The sequence below is a fragment of the Otolemur garnettii genome, unplaced genomic scaffold, assembly GCF_000181295.1.
Source record: "Otolemur garnettii isolate 467f Iridium unplaced genomic scaffold, OtoGar3 scaffold00031, whole genome shotgun sequence".
Classification (NCBI taxonomy): Eukaryota; Metazoa; Chordata; class Mammalia; order Primates; family Galagidae; genus Otolemur; species Otolemur garnettii.
Window position 1 is genome coordinate 18,033,971 of NW_003852426.1, and position 22,584 is coordinate 18,056,554.

At 37.3% G+C, this 22,584-nt stretch overlaps 1 protein-coding gene across 1 annotated transcript in view; it reads right to left on the reverse strand.

Annotated features, from left to right (window-relative positions):
- Positions 1 to 5,981: 5,981 nt before the first annotated feature.
- The window catches only part of PTCHD4 (patched domain containing 4), a 210,924-nt gene continuing 194,321 nt past the window's right edge, over positions 5,982 to 22,584 (reverse strand). Inside the window, exon 3 of the mRNA XM_003789252.1 lies at positions 5,982 to 7,891. Within this exon, the coding sequence (XP_003789300.1) occupies positions 6,258 to 7,891 (1,634 nt within the window). The 3' untranslated portion in view covers positions 5,982 to 6,257. The remainder of the gene's footprint in view (positions 7,892 to 22,584) is intronic.

Below are 22,584 nucleotides of genomic sequence, written 5' to 3' on the forward strand. Positions count from 1 at the left end.
TAGACTAACTCTACTAAGAATCCAAGTTAAACTTATACAGGACTGGAAAGTTACACGTTATAATAAACTCCACTTATCTTTTACCCATGACAATCTCTCCTAGTTATTCCTAGGACATTCTTCTATGAAATCTTCCAAAGGATTAAAATTCTTATTTCTCCACTGGTTTGACAGAGCCATGTGGGTAATGTCATTGCTCTATTAACTGTGGAAAAAGAGGGGAAAGAAAACATAAGGTTTCTCTATCAGGCTGTGCCATTAGCTCTTTGGAAAAACAGAACATAGTTACAAAGACGTCTAAAAAACCCCATTTCAGATCAGTACAAATGCATAATACAGAGCAGGAACCACACATCATCAGTGGGTGATTCTTACTCTTCGGTTTCTCAAATTTCCTTCTGATTTTTATGACTTCATAGTTAGCATGACCCCCAAGAGTTTTCTTAGGGAAAATTTCAACTGGGAAAAGTAGTAGGGACTGGCTTTTCATAATTTATAAAAACATGCAAAATTAGTGATGATTTTATTTATAAATACTTTGTTGTATTAAAAAATATCTACCTGATAGAGGTTTTTAGTTCAAGGTATAAGCCCATTTAATTTTGACAACATCTTTAGAGATGCAGCAGAGATAAGATATGTTCTATAGACTAGTTGTCTCGACTATAAATATATTTTGATCAAGTATATTGTTCTCTTTAAACTATTGTCCATTCCTTAAGAAAAGTAAGTTGACTTTTTGATTAGAAACTGAGAGGTCCTCATTAAACAAGGAGAAAACTGATCAAAAGTCTCAATTATGTCTCAAATACTCAAAAGCAATGCTGAGAGCCATCCTGGGAAGGAATAATGTTTTTTTGGGAATTTACTTGAACCCTCTTTTCGGAGTCTCCCTGGCTTCTCACTTTCAATTACAAAAGGGTCTATGGCTCTCTCTTGAGCTTGGATATTCAGGAGCACTTTCCCTGCAAATTGTAAATTCAGTTTATGAATCTGACAACGGAGAACAGTTTTCAAGTGGAATAAATTTGTATATGGTTGAGTTTGCTAGGAGCTGAGACTGTATAGTATTGTGGCACCACACGATTCTCTGTGCTGTGTTCTAAACCACAAATTACGTGGTGTTATTCCACTTGTCCTATCATACCTACTTCCAGATATCTCGACTTCTGAGATGTGGACTCATTTCCCAACATCTTTCCCATCCTATTCCAAATATTGCTTGATACAGCTCCACTTTAAGCAGACACTTTAAATATACAACACTACTTCTTGCCTAGCTAAGTAAAACATGATGGTGGTTGAACCTTGGTCCTTTGGTTTAAAAATTGAAGTAATTTATTGCTACTGTACCCACAGTCCCTCCCTTGCTGGACCTCATGCAAAGAGACTTTGTTGCTTCCATTTATGATTTTGCTGCTTTCATTTGAGTCAGTATTATTGGAGTCATTCTGCTGGCCAAGCAGTCAAAAAGAAATCTAGCACATTTTTTCCCTGCACAATATATCTGAAGATCATTGCTTAAAAGAGCTGGTATAAAGGCCTACACCGTAGTGATGATGCTCAGTCTTCTATTTAGATTTAAGGTGGGGAGACTTCAAGGGCATATCAGTTTAGACATAGATATGTTTTGAGTCAATGATACAAAATTGGTCACAAATTTTTTTTTGGCAACACAAAAAAAGCACACACACACACAATTTGAAGTAAATAAAAGTGCTTCTAAAGCTCTTTTGAAATAGATGACAGTTTTTAGGTAAGTACTTGAAAGGATTGACAATATCCTTTGCAAATACCCATCAAATAGACTGAACAGAGAGATCTCTCTGGCAGGAAGCTGGGCAAATCATTGAGTCCACCAATCCTTAAAATTCACAAGGGATTGTAACCCTGGTTTGTCAGAAGATTGGAAAACACAAGACATAAAAGTATGTTTATTTCCTGACTACTGCACACTAGGCTTTTTACCCAGAAGCTAGATTTAGTTTCTGGGATTTTCCAGATGACATTCTAGAACAGTTAACTACTATTGGTACCCAGAGAAGGCAAGTTTTAAATTGCTTCTCTTGGGATGAAATTTTCTGTGGACTTTAGGCCCAGGATAAAAATCCATGAAATATTTTTGAATAAGTGATATGAGAATTTTAATAAAAGTTGCAATAACCCTGAAAATAGTGTCTTTAATAATCTATGTACTATTAGTAACAATGCATGCATACTGGTGTGCATTCATAACTATTTGGTCATAAAATATGTGACTGTAATTATGGTATTTATAGTCAACTTACAAAAATACATGTAATTCTGAATGGCAATAGTTAATCCCTAGCTCTAACCACAAGCTTAGGATTAGCTTATTATGAGAAAGTGCAATAGATAATTACAAAATGGACAAAGCTCTTACTCTCTTGACTTCAACATTTTAAGAGTATCTGTGGCAGCATCATAAAAGCTTCATTTGTCATCATTATTCCTCTTACCTCACAAGATAAAATCTAAATTCTGTAGAAATAACTGGAAATCAAATGGGAAAGAAACCTTTAGATGATCCAAACATATAGAAAAATAGTTCTTTCTTGGAATATTCATGCACAACCTTCAAAGAGGTTCAGGGCCACTGCAAAAATTCACGGGATGATATCTAAAACACATCTCTCATTAAAAAGAATTAAGCATTGCCTAGCTTAGTCCATGGTTAACTTTCACCACAGAGGCAAAGAATTTAACCTTTAGCTGAATCTTTTTCTTTGATTTAGGTGAGCACCTCTTTGAAGCTTTGTTAACATCATGGAGACTAGAGCTTACATGGCACTTTTCTGGCTCAAATTTAAATTCTGATGGAGGGAGCTCATCTGCATTCTACTTGAAATACAGAAAAGTGGGTTTCAAACTTAAAAACCTCTCAATTTAAGGGAAAAACACATGTCATTGAAATAAAATATTCCAGAAATCTGACATATATCCCTCAGATTTTTTCTCTTCTAGGAGTTGAATGGCCATCTGCTGACAATAGTTAAATTCCTAATTTGAGCACAATCAGTACTTCACAAAGTGAAAAGACAATGTCATTAAACTTGAAAAACAAGGGAGAGGTGAACACAAGCTGCTGACAATGGCTGAGGTTGTTGGGGGTTACCTTCAAATCATGACCTCCTATTTCCAGATTCATTTGGCATTCAGTAAATGGAATTCTTGAAAATATCTGTTCATAGTGATGTTGGGAGGTCAGATGAAGCTCATATTCTTCTTGGGCTTAAATTACCTCCAGGACTGAGGAGCTGAGGCATTTTGGGTGGTATATTAGCTCTTTTGGTGCAAGGAATTCCATTTCTGTAAATTATTATCACAGTTCAATAAAGAGTACCATGGTGTATTTCAAAAGATGACGTTCCTTCCAAAATGCCCTCTAGTCACTTGAACACTGAAAAATTCATATTTGTTTATCTGAGATGCTCTAATATTAAAAAAGGATTTTTTTTTCTTATTTAAATGGAGACTATCTTAATGGAGATGTGTTAATAGAACTGCCATGGTAGCATGGCAACATATGTCACTATCCCCACATGCATTTGACAAGTGGTGTGCTTGAGTCTTTGTTGGTAAATCACTCTGCCAATCTTCTTTGCATGTGGAATGATCTATGTTAACCTAGAAAAAAATATTGACCCAAATAGTCCAGATTTTGAAAAATTAGGTGAATGGGTGGAGTATGGCACACCATGGGAAGAAATAGAGTGATGGTTAATGGAATGTATCAGCTGATTATCTCCCATCTTTTGAAAGGGAGGCAAAAAAAAAAAATCTTTTCAAATTATAGGAATCTATAAAAGAGGAATCTTCTTCTCTATTTCCCCTACATCAAGACCCAAATCAAAACCAAAACCAAAAGTCTCAGAAACTTCGATTTCAAATATGAGATCATGATCCAGAGGTCTATTAGTTCCAAATACCAGTTTGTCCTAGCACAGCAGTCCTTGAGGCAAAATGCTAGAGTTGTTTGTGATATGACTTCAAAACTAATGTAAAAACAATAACCCTATGGCTATAGGAAGTTATTTCCCATACTCAGATCTATAGATATTGGGACCAAATGAACACAATAGAGAGGATGTGGATCATTATTATTTTTTCAGTGTAACAAAGAGAATTTTTTTTTTTAAAGGAAGAACAAAGAGAAAGTTTAGAGCATTTCCAAAGGGAGTTGGAAGTGGGTCCCTCTCATGAAGGAGCAGAAGTGAGAGAGAGAGAACGACATAGATTATTTTGACTAGAAACTCAATGGCATCAAGACAGGACCCAACAAATTCCATTTAATAAATAAAACATTACTTAAATGTTTTTCATCTTGGAGTCTGTATCCCTTCCTTTTCACTTCCTAGTAAACTCTTTATTTGTAAAAGTAACCTTGTTTCATTACTTCATTAATCTATCCACTTTATTTCCAAAGACGGTAACCAGAATTGAATGTTCTCTATCTATTGAACCTAATAGAGTCCAGGAGTTTTTTTTTTTCCTTAGATATCAATATTATTAATTTGATTAAAACATACAATCCAAGTTGATGGGAAATAATAACTTTCTTCTAGGTAAAAGAGCTTATTGGTATAGCAGATTTTTGGACATTTGTTCTGTTCTACCTGAAAATAAATTATATTACTGTTTGGCATGAGAAAAGACATTTTATAGTAATGTTCTGTGGCAGGAAGCACAACATTAAACCAAGTGAGTACCCACAACAGACTGATTCTATCTGCAAGGGAGCAGTTTTAAACTTTAACTCAATGAAATGTTTACTTCAGTACTTATTTTGAGGATGAGATCAGCAACAGTTCCAGTTAATATGCCACCTGTGGAGAGCTGGGGTCACCCCAGCAGGTAGACAAATCAGGAGCACTTCCTAGGTAACAAGAACAATGATATTGCAAGAAGCTACAAAATGATATTGCAGTAGTTATAGTGACCACTACTGTAGTGGTCATGGCCTGGGTTCATGTTCCAAATAGTAATGCAAGGAACATATTAGCGTTTATAGGATTAGAATAGTTTCCTTACAATAAGAACCAGTTGATGGCGCATGATGAATTGTGATGGTTCCTTTTACTCTATACAACAAGTTTCCTAGTTAGGTTTCCTTTCTCCCATGTTAATTATCTATATTCCATGACAATATATTATCAACATCTAAAATAAGAACACTGTAACTATGGAATACTCCAACTCACACACACATACACACACGTGCACCCTTACATAGATACATATGGACAATATATGTAAAGTGCTCATTTGCAGTTGGGTGAGCTCTCTGAAAGTAGCCACATCAGTCTCTCAGAAACAGAGGGCTATAAAACTTGAATGGAAAACCATGTGAACGATTTATTTCTAACATAAAATTTTAAACCTTACCCATGTTGTAATTAACTTAAATGTCTTTTTTTTTTTTTTTTTGCTAAGTCATCCAAAGCAAGAGTCCCAGTGCTTGACAATATGATATGCACAATCTGACAGACTCACGTCTGTGTTTATTTTGCCTCTCCCACAGCTGAATAATACTCTTCCTGCTGAGACATTTGAGTTGATTTTGAATGGCTATTAGTGACGATATATATTTGGCTAAGGTTGATTTGGCTTTCTAGAGAAAGGCTAGCCTATCTGCAAATGGACACCTCCCTCCGCACAAAAACATCAATGTATGCTAAAGACAAGTCTAAGTATATGTATATATGATATATATACATATATATGTACACATAAAATGAATTGGGAAGTCCTTTGGTTTAGACAGAATTAAAAATATACTTCCCAGGTGCATAGGTTTCCTTTGACCAACCTGTTCAAAAAACATACATGAAGAATGCCATGACAATTTTGACATTTCCTATGTCTTTACCCCTATTTGGAGGACACCTTTTCTCTCTTCTCCATCTTGCCTAAGCATTTTCATTTTATAAGCAGTTGGTTCTTTTGGCCTTCTATCTTAACACTTCATTGATTTGTCCATTCCTTAGAAAAACTCCTAAGATCATGTCCAAAAAAATTATCTTTAGTAGAGAACAAAGTTGCAAAGAACTTTCCTCCTTTTTCTTATTCCCTCTTCCCCCAAGAAGCAGACACCTTGATGTGTCATCAGTAATGCATTCTTGATCTGACTTGCCGTGTGACCCCTGGCCAGCCCAAGCAGCTGAGGTCTGAGCTTTCCTCACCCTGCATCATTGTGCAATACTGGAAAAGAAAAATAATCCATTAGTCTGCACCCCTCAGACTGTGGTGACATGGTCAGGGTTCTCTTGAATTTCTATGCATTCAATTTCTTCTCTCTCCTTTCGTTTGGCCCGTTTCTTTTTCTTGTGGTGCTTTTTGGAAGGGGGGAAAAAGGTTAGGAACACGGGTAAAATAACAAAACAGTGCAGAAGTGTGCAACCCCCAGTGAGCAGCAAGCATTTGAACAGTGTGAAGGTCAGGTTCGAAGGCACAAATAGAAGGGGGACCAACCCGATAAGAAAAGAAGTAACATTTTGCAAAATGGCTGTCCCATGCTCTTGCAGGGAGTTTTTTATACATTGTGTTCTGGTGTGCTCAGTTGCTAATACAAATGTGTAAAGCAGTGGTGCACAGTGGTCAATGGCGAAATTCAACGTGTAGATAAGGCACAAGATAGAAATGCAATCCATGTCGACGTTCCATAATGTCATTAAGCCCAGAACGCCCAGCTCAATTGAGGTGACGCTAAGAATTAGCCAGAAGTTTCCCAAAGGGTGAATCACTAGGAAAAAAGTCAGGATTAACACCAGGAGAACACCAAAGCCTGCAATCAGAACAGGCACTGTGACAGATAAACTGTAATGGTCCATGAAGACAAAGGAGGGGTTGAAGACAATGAATCGGATGCTCTTTGAGAGGGATAGGGGCCTCAACTTTTCTAAAACTTCTATGACTTCCTTCTGCTTGTCTCTGCTAGTCCTGGCCACCAGGTACAAGCGAGAAGCAATGATGTTGTTTTCATCTCCTGCCTTGGAGAAGATGATATCATTTCGAAAATGCTGGAATTCTGGCTTTTTTAAAAATGAGCTTTGTAGGACACTGATGAAGTCACTTTTGTTATTGGCACTGATGTTGCTGACTTTCAGGAACTGGTAGTACTGCTCCACCCAGGACACTGCAGTGAAGCCACTGCAGAGCCTTCTCAGGTCCTCCTGGACACTGCTATTCCAGTACTCCAGGGGCTCATACACATAGAATCCTATCACGGGGCTGTAGTTGCTGAAATATTTTTGCTGAACCATGGCGAAAGAAACGCTTGGGGAGTCACTGGCTAGTAGATTGATGATGTTGGCTCTGTCACCGATCTGTAAGCACCCCATGAAGGAGAAGGAGGCATAAATGAGATAGAGGATGACGACAAATGGCTTCACGTAGATGTTGGTAATCCACTCATTGTAATGTTCTCGGAGGAAGTGCTGAATGAAGTGGTGCTGATAGGGGTTTGTCTCATGATGGGATGTCTGTTGATGCCCATCACTCATCACCGTCTGGAACCATACGGGTTTGCGATCCAGGTATTCTGCAGAAGGGATCTTACAGCAAAAGATACTGTGGTAGCGGTTTTGTTCTAGTTGGCCAGCAAAGACCAGACAGGAGCCAAAGAAGGAGAAAATGTAGAAGTAGTTCAAAAGAATGGAGACACACATGTTCTGACAGAAGACCTTCACAGCCTCTATGTTTGTGAATGGGCTGGCGCCCATGCCAAACGTGATGAAGTACAGGGAGCTGGTCATGGTGTAGGTGACCATCACGTCGGAATAAGCATCTGCTATCCTGTCTTTGAAGGGCAAATTCTCTTTGGTTCTCCGCCATCCAGACAGAAGCTCAAATACTCCTTTAGTTCCGTGACCTAATGTTAAAAAAAAATAAGAATAATTGTTTTTATTTCCTCCTATGGTTCAAGTAAATTCCTTATAGCTTATCTATGCTAAATAACACTTTATACATTAATCTTCAAAATGCTGGGCCTTTGATCAAAATCTAAAAATTTGAGTTATGCACAGGATACATTGGTCCCTGTTTTGCTTTAGCAAAGCCCCAAATTTATTGATATTTTTGGCAAAATAAAACACTTATTTTCTATTTTCTGTTCTACTAATCTGATAAGATTAACTTTATTACATGATTTTTTCCCCCCTGGAATACATACTGTCTTCCTAAAAGATTCATAAGTTGTGAAGGGCAGGAGCTGCTATTTGTGGGTCTTAAAATGTCCCTCAACACAAATTCAAGTGGTTGGTTAACTGATTCATTGACTGATCACCCCTAACCTCCATCACAAACTGATTTATATGCTGATTTGGGAAATTATAAGTTGATATTAAACATTTAAAAATGGTCTTAAATTGATTTTATAATATTGATATCTACTTAGTGGCCAAGTGGTTTGCAAACTGATTTCCATAGACTTGATTAATTATAACTTTGGATGAGAGTCAAAAAAAATATGCCAGGTCACACAAGACAGGGCAAGACCTTCCAGGGTGAGAGATTACAGGAGGCACTACCTTTGGGCTCTTCACAGAGCTTTTACTCCCAAGGAGTAATGGTGACTAAATGCTTTTGACTGCTTCATTAAAGCAGATGAAGAATGCATCTTTTTAACCAACTTTTGTGCACCTTCTAATAAAAATAAATAAGCCATAAGTGGGTATTCATTACCCACTGCGTACTAGACTGTTAGGTAGTGAGCTGTTTGAGCTGTTTTTTTTTTTTTTAATTTAATTTCAGGTTAATGTGAGGGTACAAATAACCAAGTAACAGTGTTGTTTAAAATTTACTTATTTTGGATTAATATAAAAATACATACAATTAGGTTACTCTATTTGTGTTAGGAAAAGTCTGAGTTGTATTTGATTTCTTCACCAGGAGGTATGCAATATATCTCCACATGTACCCATTAGGGAGGAGCTTACCAAAGCCCATCCCCTCTTTCCTTCTCCTCCCTTCCTTCATTCAATTTTGTTTTTCCTCTCATATGGCCCTAGAATTTGCAGAAATTTGACAGCTCTTAAGATACTACCACTTTCTTACTAGCAAAAGAAGAAAGAAGTTGGGAAGGCAAAGATATTTCTTCAATTTCCCCCCTTTTTTTCATGTTCCTGATTTGATCCATCAATTACCATCTGCAACATATCAATTGGTAACTTTCTGAATGAATATCAGTCTTCATAGATCACTCTTGTCCTTGTAGGGTAGCAGTATTACACAGGAACCTGTTCTGTGAATGGATACAAGTCATGCTTGGGCTGTTCTCCAAGAAGTCCATTAGATAAGGATATAGCTTAAAGGCACAAAATGACCCAGTTCACAAAAACCTGGAAAATGGACTTTTGTATGGCACTTCGATGTTGGAGTTAAATGTTAACAGACCCAATTTACTTAGTAGTGCTTTATCAAAGGCATTATAATAGCTATGGTCTTACTACAATCACTAAATTTGTGGTGCTGACAGATTTTGCCAATTGACCTACATAATTCTTCTCCATCTTTCTTATTTTTATTTGAGTATGTAATGTTCATAGTTAAAAACCTTATTTACCACTTACTTTTCAACAGGAAAGTGGTTCATTTGACATACCATGTTTCCCCCAAAATAAGACCTACCCCCCAAATAAGCCCTAGCAAGATTTCTATGGATTTGTTAAATATAAGCCCTACCCCGATAGTAAGACCTAGTGATGGGCGTGGTTATGCAGTGTACCTGCGTGCATTTCGGCGCAGAGAGGAAGACTTCCCCTGAAAATAAGCCCTAGTGTGTCTTCTTGAGAAAAAATAAATATAAGACAGTGTCTTATATTCGGGGAAACACAGTAGTTCTGGACAATGCAAGTGTAACTGAAAGTCATCTAAGGATGCTTAGTAGAAAACCAGAAGGCAGTTTGTCCTGAGTGGTATCATGGATGGAGCCAGAAAAAGAGCCCCTGTCTGCTATCCTTTGGAATTCTCTTTTAAGGAAAACAAATCTCCATTTGTCAAAGCCACCATAAGTAAGATTGTTATATGCAGATGAATTTATTCCTAACCACAGCATTTTATAGGTTACTTAACATTTACCAAATCTTCTTTTATGGGAAATCTGAGGATTCTTCGTTCATAGTTTATTTGACTATAGTATTTACAGATATAAATGCATATGATGCCAACTTTTGGTTTTAAAAATATACTAGCCAATCTTTTGGAAGTTGTTATTAATTATTAAATGTTAGCAAAGAGAATTAGGCATTGGAGCACTTCTAACCTTAATTATAAAGCCTATTTATTCTCTAAAGGTCTCTGTTCTTGGTCTCTAGTCAAGAAAAATGAGTTTATTATAACAAGTAGAAATTATTATGAAAACTGCATAGGTAAAAAGCAAGTTATTTTTTGAGGCGATGACTATTTCTTGCATTTTATCATGAGCTCAATCAATATAGATGTGTTAATTTAAGTCTGATGATTTTTAACAGACAACATTGGATTGTTCTCTCCTATTTTTTGCAAGACTCCTTGACCAGGCAGAATGCAGTACTTGTTCTCTTATTTCCTTGACAAAAATATAATATTAGGATAACAGTTATGGCAACTAAAAATTCTTTAATTGGAGAACCTCTGTTCAGAAATGAGGATTCTTACTATCTTTGTAGTCACAAAGGGCAAAAGGCTACATGGGGCTATAGCTAAATTTGACATGTTTTTGCTAATGGTCATTTTTATAGAACATTGGGCACACTGTGTAGGCTAGCTTTTTGCTTTATGTAGTAGAAAGGTCTTTAGGTGTAGGAAGATAATATTAAATCATTAGATTAAGTAATCATTTAAGTGTGATAATGATTAAAAACACTATTTCCAAACTTTGTTTGGAGATAGAATATTTTATTCCACTCATGTTTTTTCCCTCCCTCCCTCTCTTCTTCCCTCCTTCCCTTCCTTCCTCCCTTCCTCCTTTTGAAAGAATCTCATTGTATTTCCCCAGCTAGAGTGCCATGGCATCAGCCTAGTCTACAGTGACCTTAAACTCCCACCCTCAAGTAATCCTTCTGGCTCAGCCTCCTGAGTAGTTGGGACTACAGGTACCCACCACAATGCCCAGCTCATTATTTTTTGCTATTTTTTAGTAGAGATGAGGTCTTGCTCTTGCTCAGGCTGCTCTTGAACTTTTGAGCTCAAGCAGTCTTCTGGTCTTGGTTTCTCATTACAGGCATGAGCCACCACACCCAGTCTAACTCAGCCAGGGTTGTTCACTGCCTGTCCCAAACATGCTATGGTATCTTTTCTTAGCTTTGTTCATGTTTTATTATACTTCTCCTCATTGTCCAGCTTTATCTTTCCCTCACTGTCAATCATACTCATTGTTCAGTTCAATTCTCATCATTGCCATGAAACCAATTCTGTTGATCCCAGAGTTTTTTTGTTCCTTAAGCTCTTATCACACTAATTAGTCACTCATTTTGGCTCTCAATCACCTGCTATTTTTCTCTAGAATGAAATGTTTTTTTCAGGGTATAGTCTATCTCTTGGTTAGACTATAAGGTTAGGGAATGCATTTTATGTTACTTATACCCTCTGTAGCACATATGGCAAAGTGATAGATAACTCAAAGATGTCCATTACTCTTGTTGAATTAAATCAACTATAGTTCATGATAGTAGATAATAAAAAATATACCTTTTACTTATTCTAAAATTTATTATGCATCTTTATACCTGTATCAATTGTGTCCAGAAGAACTGTGACTTTTTAATTCAGTTCTCTCTCTCTCTCTCACACACACATATATTTTAGAGTTTATTATATACAAAAGCTTTTGCAAAGAAAAAGCTTTGTATATCATAGAAACATAAAGGTAAAAAAGAAACACAAGCCAACATTTGTCAAACCAGAAGATCATTTTCACTTGGGTAATTCTGAGATTGTAGATTCTAATGGAACTGCCTTAATAATAGCGATATATACTGTCACTTGTAACAAAGCCATCCATGCTTCTCGAAAGATAAAGAATCAAGGACATGAGTTAGGAAGAGAACATGTCAAATTGATTTTTCTTTTTGAGTGTCACTTCTGGTGTCATGTAATTAGAAAATATGGTATAGTATTACTAAAACAGCTTAAATTTTATTTTGAATCATTGATAATGCATACAAATGCCTTTATTGAAATGTTAAAAGCTCATTAGTTTTTTAGACTTAAAAATAAACTTTAATGAATCTGAAATAACTGTGTATAATATCAGTGGAATTAATTATGGAGAGAGATAAGAGCTTTTAAACACTTTTATTTGTTTAATCCAGGGCTTCTCAATCTGAGCACCATTGACACTTTGGGCCGAATAATTCTTCATTGTTGGGAACTGTCATGTACACTATAGGATTTTTAACATCATTTCTAGCTTCTACTCAGTAGATGCCAGGAGCACATCCTACAATTTTGATAACCAACTATATCTCCAGATGTTGCCAAATGCTGCCAAATTACTGGCTTAGTCAAAAGAAAAAGAAATAGTATACTCACACATGCTTACTTAGTCATCTTTTTTTTTGATTATAAAATCAGCACTCATTTTCATTAAACATTTGAGAAAATAGAAAAAACAGCAGTGAAAAAATTTATTCTGTAATCTCACAACATAGAAAACTGCTGTTAACAACTTCAAGTATTTGATTCAGTCATTTATTGATTGATTTCTAAGCTTATGTATAGGTGTATGTATCTCTCCATCTATCCAGAGAGATAACTATTTAAGTAGCTTGTTCAAAGAAGTGGGCTCCTACCAAGCGAAAATGAGGATTTGGAATTACTTTTGCTGCTCTGTCCATTGGCCAGTCAACCATTGCAAGCCTGTTTTTTTTTTTTTTACCTCCACAGAGTTTTCTCTCTTGGTTTCTTAGTTTTTCACTTTGCTATTCTGAGGTTGAAACTGCTTCTTCTGAGCATGTGCTTACTTGAAAGAAGTCCCAGCTCTCTCTTTGGCTTTTTCCCTGAGCATCTTATTAGCTATTGTTCCACCCTCACTTTGAGAGCCCTATTTTGGTTCAAATAACGCACCCCAAATCAGGACACAGGTGTGTACTCAAAGGACACCAGTGGCCCACCAACTCACACAATGGTGCGTTGCCTCACTGAGTGATGACCTGAAATAACTTATGTTACTTCCTGGCTATTCTCTGGGTCTGTCCCATTTTCCCACCAAAATCCGTGTCTCTCACCTAAAGCCACAGCTTGCTTTAAGAACAGCTCCATCCGAGTTCTAACTGGATATATATATATATATATATATATACATGCAGTGAACTGACATGAAGAGGGGTGTGTTCTTGCTAAGTAGGGATGTAGGCAGTGTACCATAAAAATTCAGCTGATCTTTCTGAGGGGGTCAGGAAAAGCTTGAAAAGAGTTTGATAGGCAGAGGTTGATACCAGTGGCAGTCTGGATTACTGGAATAACATGAATAAAGACACAAAAAACCCATTAAATAAGAGGAGTTAGTTGTGTTTTTAATGTTTATAATTGTGATTTCCCCCCCCGCAACAGATATCAGCTTGCTAGTAGAGCAGGTTAACCTACTGTCCAAAATAAAAAGAACAAAACTATTTAATGTTCAAAAAAATGACTGCCAAGCTTTGGTCATGATTTTCTTATTTCATTAGCATATATTTAAAAATTCTATTAAAATAATATTACAAGTAGCCATTGTTGGATGGCTAATATTTCCTTTGGCTAAGTTTCATGAAAGAAAAGAAAACTCTTAGGAGTGAAAAAGGGTTGTACAGAGCAGGAATTGGAAGACAAACTCCAGGAGGGAGATGTATAGAAATAATAGATCAGCATGTGTGCACGTGTACACTGCGCATTCCATAAGTCTGAAGAGAAGTATTAAAAGAATGGAAAAATGAACACCACATGGACTCAATTCCCAAGTGGAACTATCCAGTTATCATTTATGCGCACATATGGAAGTTAAACTCACTGGCAATCTATTAGGTGGGGAAAAGGGTGGCAGGGTAAATTCCCACCTACTGGGTGCAAGGCCCTTGCATTCAGGGTAAAGGGCACACTTTAAACATAGACTTCCAATGTGCAAATGCAAATTATGCAAGTAAAATGTGTGTACCACTGTAATACTCCAAAATACAAAAATTAATTTTAAAAAATGGCAAAAAAGGTCTGAAGGGATGTTGTTGGGGAGACCTCTTTCTAAATGAAAGCAAAATAAAGCATCATACAATAGTAAGAAAAACTTAACATGGCAATATGCTAACGTGTAATATCTAACAATGATTTCATAATAAGTTCTGCTATTTGTGATTGAGACGCATGAAAAAGTAAAGATAATGTGGATTCTTCTCTGGTCTAAGTGGTGCCGGTCTGCCAAAGCAAATATTTAAATAGTTAAAATTAAAAAAAAAATAGTTTATCACCAAACAAAACTGATTTCAGTCCTAAGTGAGGCAGGCAATACTCAGAACTGGTTGTAATTCTGTTTGAGCCTCAAGTCATCATCTCCAAAAAACAAAGGTGATTTACAAAGTAAGAAGGCTCTTCTCTGAGAACCAGCTCCAGTTCACTTTTTTTTTTTTTGGCCTAGGCTGGGTTTGAACCCGCCACCCTTGGTATATGGGGCCAGCGCCCTACTCTTTTGAGCCACAGGTGCCACCCCAGTTCCAGTTCACTTTTAGCAACATTTCCCCAAACTCCTGCTCTTATTGTGTAAAGTTCTACATTGTAATTGCACCTGAAACTTTGTGGTGGGAAAACTCTCTGGTGACCTGGCTAGGACTAAAGAGAAAATTTTTTCAAAGCAATAGTGTTCTCCTATAAATCTAATTCAACTTTTGCAGCTGCCATTTTAATCTGAAACCCGATTTCTCTAAAACTGATGATTCCAAAGAAAATAGTTTTAACAAGGATCAAATCCAATTGGACTCAGTTGTAACTGACTCAGTCCCTACTGAGTTTCTCTTTGCCGTATTGCTTTAATAAGCACTACCTATGGTTTTCTAATTCATTTTAGTCAGCCAGATTAGAATTCTCTACATTTGCTTTGGGAAGAGCTACTGGTGGGTGGCTCTTTTCACCTGAACATGTCAAAAAGGACGTGAGAGCCTGATTTACATAAGATATCTAAGAAATAGAGTTTAACAAAAATGCCTCTTCTCATGACCTGCTCCAGAGAAAGCTTTCTGCTTTCCCTTAGAAGTTATTTCTGCTTTGGTTAACTATATTTCAATAATTGAACTTGTAGAATCACCCCTGAGCACAGAGAGAGATGAGCATTTTGACTTTTTATTGAGCTTTTGGTCTGTGTATATCCCAATGCCAACTAAATGAATGGATAATGAATAGAAAGGTAAAACACCAATCCACTGAACCAGCTAAGCATCTGAGTAATGAATCAGCATTCTGAGTTATCATCCACTTGTTTGACATTATATGAGATCATTTGTCCCTGATTTCTTCTCTTTAATTGCTGATTCCTACTTAGCATGATCTGAAGCATCCTCTCAGGACCTGAGTGTCATCTCATCTCCGACAGCTTCCTAATATGTAACTGACTCAGTTAGTAGTCCCTGCATATCAGTAGTTCCTATAATATGAAAGAATAAAATTCCTCATCCCCACCACCAGATTAGAAGGCCTGTACTCTGTATTCCAATATGTATCATAGTGCCCACTACTTACTCAACTGAAATTGTTCACTGGGCTTGTCTAGAAGTTCCTCATGTCTATGTCAGGTACTGAAAGTGTTCTTGGAGCCTCTGATCAGAGACGCAGGGAGAAGGAACTGCAGATGGGATGATTGATTTGAAGGGAGGTCGGGATTCGCTCTGGTCTGCGATCTGGCCTAACTTTACTGATTATCTTATATACTTTCAAACATTCAGTAAGAATTTAACACAGATACAGATACAAAGGAGTGAAGTAGCATTAGGAATCTACCATTTAAGATTACAATTTAGTGTGAAGGCTGAGGAAAACATATACAATTGATTTTGTTTAGATTAAAAACATAAGGGAGACTGCTTGTCTGTCCTTGCAGGCCCAAACCGAAACTAGAGATTATAATGTTAATGAAGGAAGAAGACAGAGAACAGAACCCAACGCTGGAGGACAGGCATTCATGCCCCCAGCTGCGACCCCGGCTGATTCTCCAGAATTCCTAACAAAGAGAGGTATTCTGCATATTCCTGTATATCTATAGGCAGGTGTAGAAGCTCGATCTTTGAAGAAATCTTTCTCAGAATCAATCTCCTGGGGGAGCACATTGAAGGGAACTGCCATGTCTGAGCATGGGGTGCTTATCTCTACAAAGTACTTGTCCTTTTCATTTTTATATCCTAATTATTGAGCATAGCGTAGGTACTCAATAAACATTTACAGAACTGAATTGACCACAAAATGCAGCTGGTTTTAAAGACATTTTAACACATTCTACTTGAAATAGTTACTAGTGGAATAGTATTTATTATTGTTTTAATAATAAATATAATTATTCAGCTATAATTATTGAATCTACTTAATGAAAATAGATTAATTTGTATTAGTTACTTTTTAATGTAATTTATTTTATATAATTCATCATTTTATATTGCTATATTATGTTTTATGCAATGTATTATTTATTTAATGTATGATTAATGAAAATAGAAACTAGTGATAGTGACATTTATTAACATTAACATAATTATTATTATCTTAAAATAATTAACAGCCCTATCTTCAGCATAAGATTTTGTGAAATAGACGTAATTTACCTCATTTTACTGAGAAGGAAACATTCTGAGTGTTACCTGATAGTTCTGAAGTTTTCTCCTAGTTTTTCCTCTAATTCACATTGGCAGAGATGGGGAGAGATGGCAATGAGGCCTACTTGGGAAATTTGCATGTAATTCATTAATTTGGCTGGTTCAGCATAATGAATGTCAAATAGAGAATGGAATATGAAATGAAGGACCTCATTATAAAAAGTTGCTACTTAACAGGGCAGAAATGGCTTCATAAGCCACTCCTGTGACCTAGGAAGTGATGAATGTCTGAGATATTTTCTAATCCCCTGGTGTCTGGTCTTGAGATGGTGATCAGTGCGTATTTGTGTACTTTTTCATTTTTCATTACTTCTCATTAACTCTCATATAGAATAAAAAGTCCCTATCAAGACCTAAAAGGCTGCTGAATTCATAAAGGATGGCTAAAACTTTTACCTCTTTCTTCTTGTATGCCTTTCCAGGACATGGAATAGAAGTTACTCAATAGGAATTCTCCAAGCTGCTAGTGCCAGGGGCAGAGATGATTGTTTTACCTGGAAACATTTGACAATTTTGTGCAGTGAGGGAGGGTCTAGCTCCATGTTGTCTTTAAGCCAGAAGTGACTTCTCTTGAAATGTCCCTATCCCAACACAGAATAGGGCAGACTAAAACACAAAAAGTAAGAGGGAAAAGCTGCAGATATTGCAAAAAAAAAAAAAAAAAAAAGATCAGTATGAACCTGAACAGACACTCACTCCTTAGTACTTAGCAGGAGGTGACAGGATTTTACTAATATGAAAAAATGAAACTGAAACAGATCCTCTCTGTATTATTTTCTGAGTGGTTGTATATTTTGTTTATATTTTAATGTATAGAAGAAAGGCAAATAGTTTCATTTCAGAATTTGCAGTCATTTTTGACAATTTATTTTGTACTTTTATGTAGTCTAAAATTGTCTAAATCCAGTGTATGTATATTTGTGTGTGCAGATACACACGTGCACACACAGAGACATCCACATCTGTTATATGCACAACCATACATACATATATGTACATGCATGTATATGTGTATGGATATATGTATATGTATATATAGAGAGAGGGAAAGTGAGAGAGAGAAGACAAAGAGAAAGAAAGAGCAATAAAGATGGAAAATGGGATATTCTAAAACTTATTGTTACAGTCAAGATTTTCAAACTCAAAGTGGGAAAAACTCACTAAGTAACATTATTTGATACTGTAGTCAGTAACCTGAGTTTGAATTCCACATCTCCTATTTCTTAGATCTGGGACCTTGGGCGAGTGTTTTTTTCCTCAAGCCTCTCCATGCCTCGGTTTTTCATCTGTAAAATAGGGTGATAATGGGATCTACCTCATAGGATTGTTATGAGTTTTAGATAATTTAATACCTGTGCTTCCGGGCACCCTGGTCCCTACCTGAATTCTCAGCTACTCAGGAGGTTGGAGTGGGAGGAGCAGGCTTTGAGACTGCAGAGACGACAGTAAGCTGTGTTGGCACCACAGCACTCCAGTCTGAGTGGAGTGACCCTGTCTCTAAAACCAATAAATAGCTAAACAATACATGTGCTTGGCACACAGCAAGTACTATATTGAGTGGAAAAGCACAGTTCTGGCTACTGTGAGGTGTTTGCCATGGGGAATGTTCCAAATCACTGGGTTTGGAATGCCAGCTTCTGAATGCAGCCTGGTTATTGATATCTTTTGTGCTCTAGATAAATTGGCTTTTTGAGGGGTAGGGACTCTGGGGAGTGTCTCTTTGCAGTGTTCCTTTTGCCGGGCCTCAGCGCTGCCAACAGAAGCACCACTGCAGAGCCAGTGCTCACATGGTGATTCCCTTTTCTGCTCTCTGCCTCTCTGCTAAACGAGCACTACCAGGGAGTTTTTCATTTTCTTCTCAGTACTTTCCATGCCTTCCATGTCCTATAAAATGAATTTTTAAGAAAAACAAAAGTGATGCCTGATAGCTGGGTGCTGTCAAGTAGGCCGTGTTGTTGCCAGGAGGTGGTCTGACCTTCACAGTTGAGTGTTATTAATCACAGCATCAGATAACATTGTCCAGAACATAAAATGGACCCAACATCCTCCTATCAAGAGTAGTAGGAGTTGGCTCAGCTCCTGTAGCTCAGTGGATAGGGCTCTGGCCACATATACCAGGCTGGCAGGTTTGAACCTGGCCTGGGCCTGCTAAACAACAATGACAACAACAACAAAACAACCAAAAATAGCCGGGCATTGTGGTAGGTGCCTGTAGTCCCAGCCTTTTGGGAGACTGAGGCAAGAGAATTGCTTATGCCCAAGAGTTTGAGGTTGCTGTGAGCTGTGACACCACAGTAGTCTACCAAGGGTGACATAGTGAGACTCTGTCTCAAAAGAAAAAAAAAAAGAGTAGGCGTGATTGATGTTTCTTTATCAATCATAGTCTTATTCTGGTAGTTTCTCTTTAATGTTTAAGAATTATTAAGATAACCAGTCATGGAATTACTCTCTCTTCTTGACAGTAGACAACAATACTCCCTTGAACCGTCTTCCAAATCATCTAATACTTGCAAAAATACAAGTCCATTTTAATGCCTTCTTCTTTAAAAATCTTCCATAGTTCTCAGGTATGTGCATTTTTCCTCATTCCTCAGGACCCTGGAGCACAGGAACAAACACTTCCTGAAACCAAGATGCCACTGCCCTCCGCTGATTAAGATAAACAGGCATGGCTCAGTAATTATCCAAATAGACTAATTTTCAAGCAAGAGATAGAGTCCTAGAAAATAGTCATAAAATTAATCAATGAGAACTTCTTTTTGATTTAACTTTTATTTAAATCTAAATTCGTTCAATTGCAGCAATATTCCCAGTAGTTTTTAGCTAGAGGGTATGGATTTCTCATCATAAATCTTTTTTAACAATAAAATATATCAACACTTTTGTTATTGCTGTTGACTTTGTAAGCTGGTTTCTTTGATTATAGCAGTTATAACAGGAGCACTGGGTGAGAGTGAAGCCTAGAAGGATTTGAATATCTAAGCCATGCTACTGGAAAAGAGGACGCCTTCCTGGAGGACTACTAGCTTAGTTGTTTTCTCCCTGAAAAGAGAATGCCGATGGGGAACATGAGAGTGGAAAGACAGTCTGAGAGCAAAATAACACAGATGTTGATATGGAAGGGCGGAGGAGCCGTGTGGAACTAAAAATTCATCATGTTAGGCAGAGAAAAGTTAATGAATGTAAGAATCTGGAGCGGGCTGAAAATGTTACAGTTGTCAAAAGGAAAGAATTGGTAGTTTATACGCTAAACCCAAGCACATACTTAAAAAATAGAATAGGTATCACATTAAAGAAAAAAATAAATACAAGAATTTGTACAAATGAAAATTAAGAGAACGTTAGGACTTACTGAGTTAAAGACATTTAAAGAACAAAACTTAATGAGGAAAATTAATTCATTTGAAGCACACTTCCTGAGTGCCTTCCCCCAAGAAGATAGGTAAAATGCCATCACTTTGAAGTTTAATAACTCCTATTTATCTCATTTCGAAACCATATCACATCTATATGTCTGAATTTAACAGTTCATTAATTGCAAGCTTTGGGGATCTTTTATCCTATAAAGAGTAAAATGGATGACTTAGGATTTCTGTCACACTGAGAGCTGGAAAATGCTTTTAAAACGAATGATTCAATCGTTAGGAAATATGTTTGGGAAATGGAAGAAATCTTCCTTAGTCAACTTAAACTCTGCACAGTTTGGGTTCTATTAAGTACGATTCAAGAGAAAACCTTCAGCATTGTAGCAGAGATGCTGGATGAAAGCATAGTGTCTCCGGGTAAACATTTTCTACGGGCACCCCTGGGTGTTTTTCTGCCTTTCTTAGCAAAGACGACGAAATAAAGACATTGAATGGCTGAAATTCTCCCTGAAAAGAATGGCCTGAAACTAATGTAAACCCAATTAACCAGACATCTCAGGATTGGGATGGCTTTGATCATGTGAATAGTCATAAAATTAATCAACTGAAACTTCTTTTTTGATTTAACTTTTATTGGATGATTAAATTTATTAGAGATGATCTTTCTGAAATTCATTAGACCTGTATTCTTCTTCTGTAGCTAATCCTAAGAAAAAGGAAAAGAAAGGTTGTATATGGAACAATCAAAAAGGCACAGTCTGGAGGGAGGCAGTTTGGTCTCAGTCCTGGCTCCATCACTGTGTGTTGTGCGGAGGACTGGTCTAACATCTAAGGTGCCTCAGTTTTCTAGTTTTAAAAAATGTAAAGAGTTGGTGTAAAAATTAAATGAGATAATAGTTGTAATGCACGTAAAACAGTTCCTGGGACATGGGAAGCACTCAGTGGATGTTAGCTGTCATTATTTTTTATTGAGTGATATATTCTGGAATCGTCATTTTATCAGGCATCAATAATCAGGAGGCAGTGTGGTATGTCGGCATAGGGGTCGGGCTCTGTGGCTTTGACTTTCCTCATTACCATCTATTAGCTGGGCAACTGCACTACTCCATGGCTCGCTCTGTAACATGCAGGGAGTAACGTCTGCTTCAAAGTCCTGCTGTGATAAAGGAAACAGAGACAGATGCGTCCCTTAGCGCCATGGTCCCCAACTCCAGGGCCGCACAGCTTCATCCCCTGAGACCTCCCTCCTGTCCCATCCCCACCTCTCCCCACCTCCCACCATGGAAAAATTGTCATCCATGACCATGAAACTGGTCCCTGGGGCCAGAAGGTTGAGGACCACTGCCTTAGCAAAAATATCTGGCACAAATTCATGTTCCTTTAAGTGATACCTGTTATTGAATCATATTATATCATTATAGAAGTGTGGGAGTTAGGGATGAATGTGTACTGGGCCTAGAGCAGAGTTAAAAAATTTTCTTCTCCAATTATTTCAGAATTTGTCTTTTCTTTTGTTTTTAGAAGTTAACTCTGTAAAAATGCTGATTAATCCAGAATTTAGTTAACTGGAGTCAACTAATTCAAGCATTCCTTCTATATTTGTTCTTATTCAGAGCAAGCTAATAGAGTTGCTGTCATTCAGCAGGAAGGAGCTGAAAGGAGCTTTCCAGTCTCTAATTTATTCTGTGACTCAGAGCAAACCAGTCACACCCAGGAGGAGAATGCAGCCGAGCTATGGTAGCCGGCTGAGTTCTATCAGCCTGCAGGACACAAGACCTTTGCCAGAGGGATCTCTCAGAAGTGGCTGAGCAGGTGCTATGTGAATGCATTCCTGATGAGTTCAGAGTTCCTTTTCAATTAAAGGGGCTTCTTCTCACCATAGTTTCCTACAGCATGTCTCCTTTCAGCAATCTGTGGCTTAGCTTGGCTCTATTTCAACATAAATTTAGAGACAGGAGTGACGTCAGAAAAATGGTATTTCTTCCAGAAGTCAAGAGATCGCAGGTAGGAGTGGGGCAGCCAGCAACGTGGCAGGGGAGTTCTGATACAAGCTTTAGTATTCATGCCAGGTTCAACCCCCAGCAGCACTACTGCCTAACTAGGAAACCTTCAGGAAGAAATTTCTTCATGTAGGTTTCTTCACGTGGGGAACACAGGTTTCTTCACTACATTGCTGAAAATAATAGAGATAATCCATATAAAGCATTTACTATACCCCAACCTATATTAAACACTCAATAAATACTAGCCATCATTTTTTATTATGAGTGAACATTCATCTGGGGTCTTAGCTGTATGCTCACAGTGTACTAAAATATACCACATTTTGCCATGTATAATGTTCACTATTTTGCCCAAATTTTTGAGGGAAAATTAAGGATATACATTATACATGA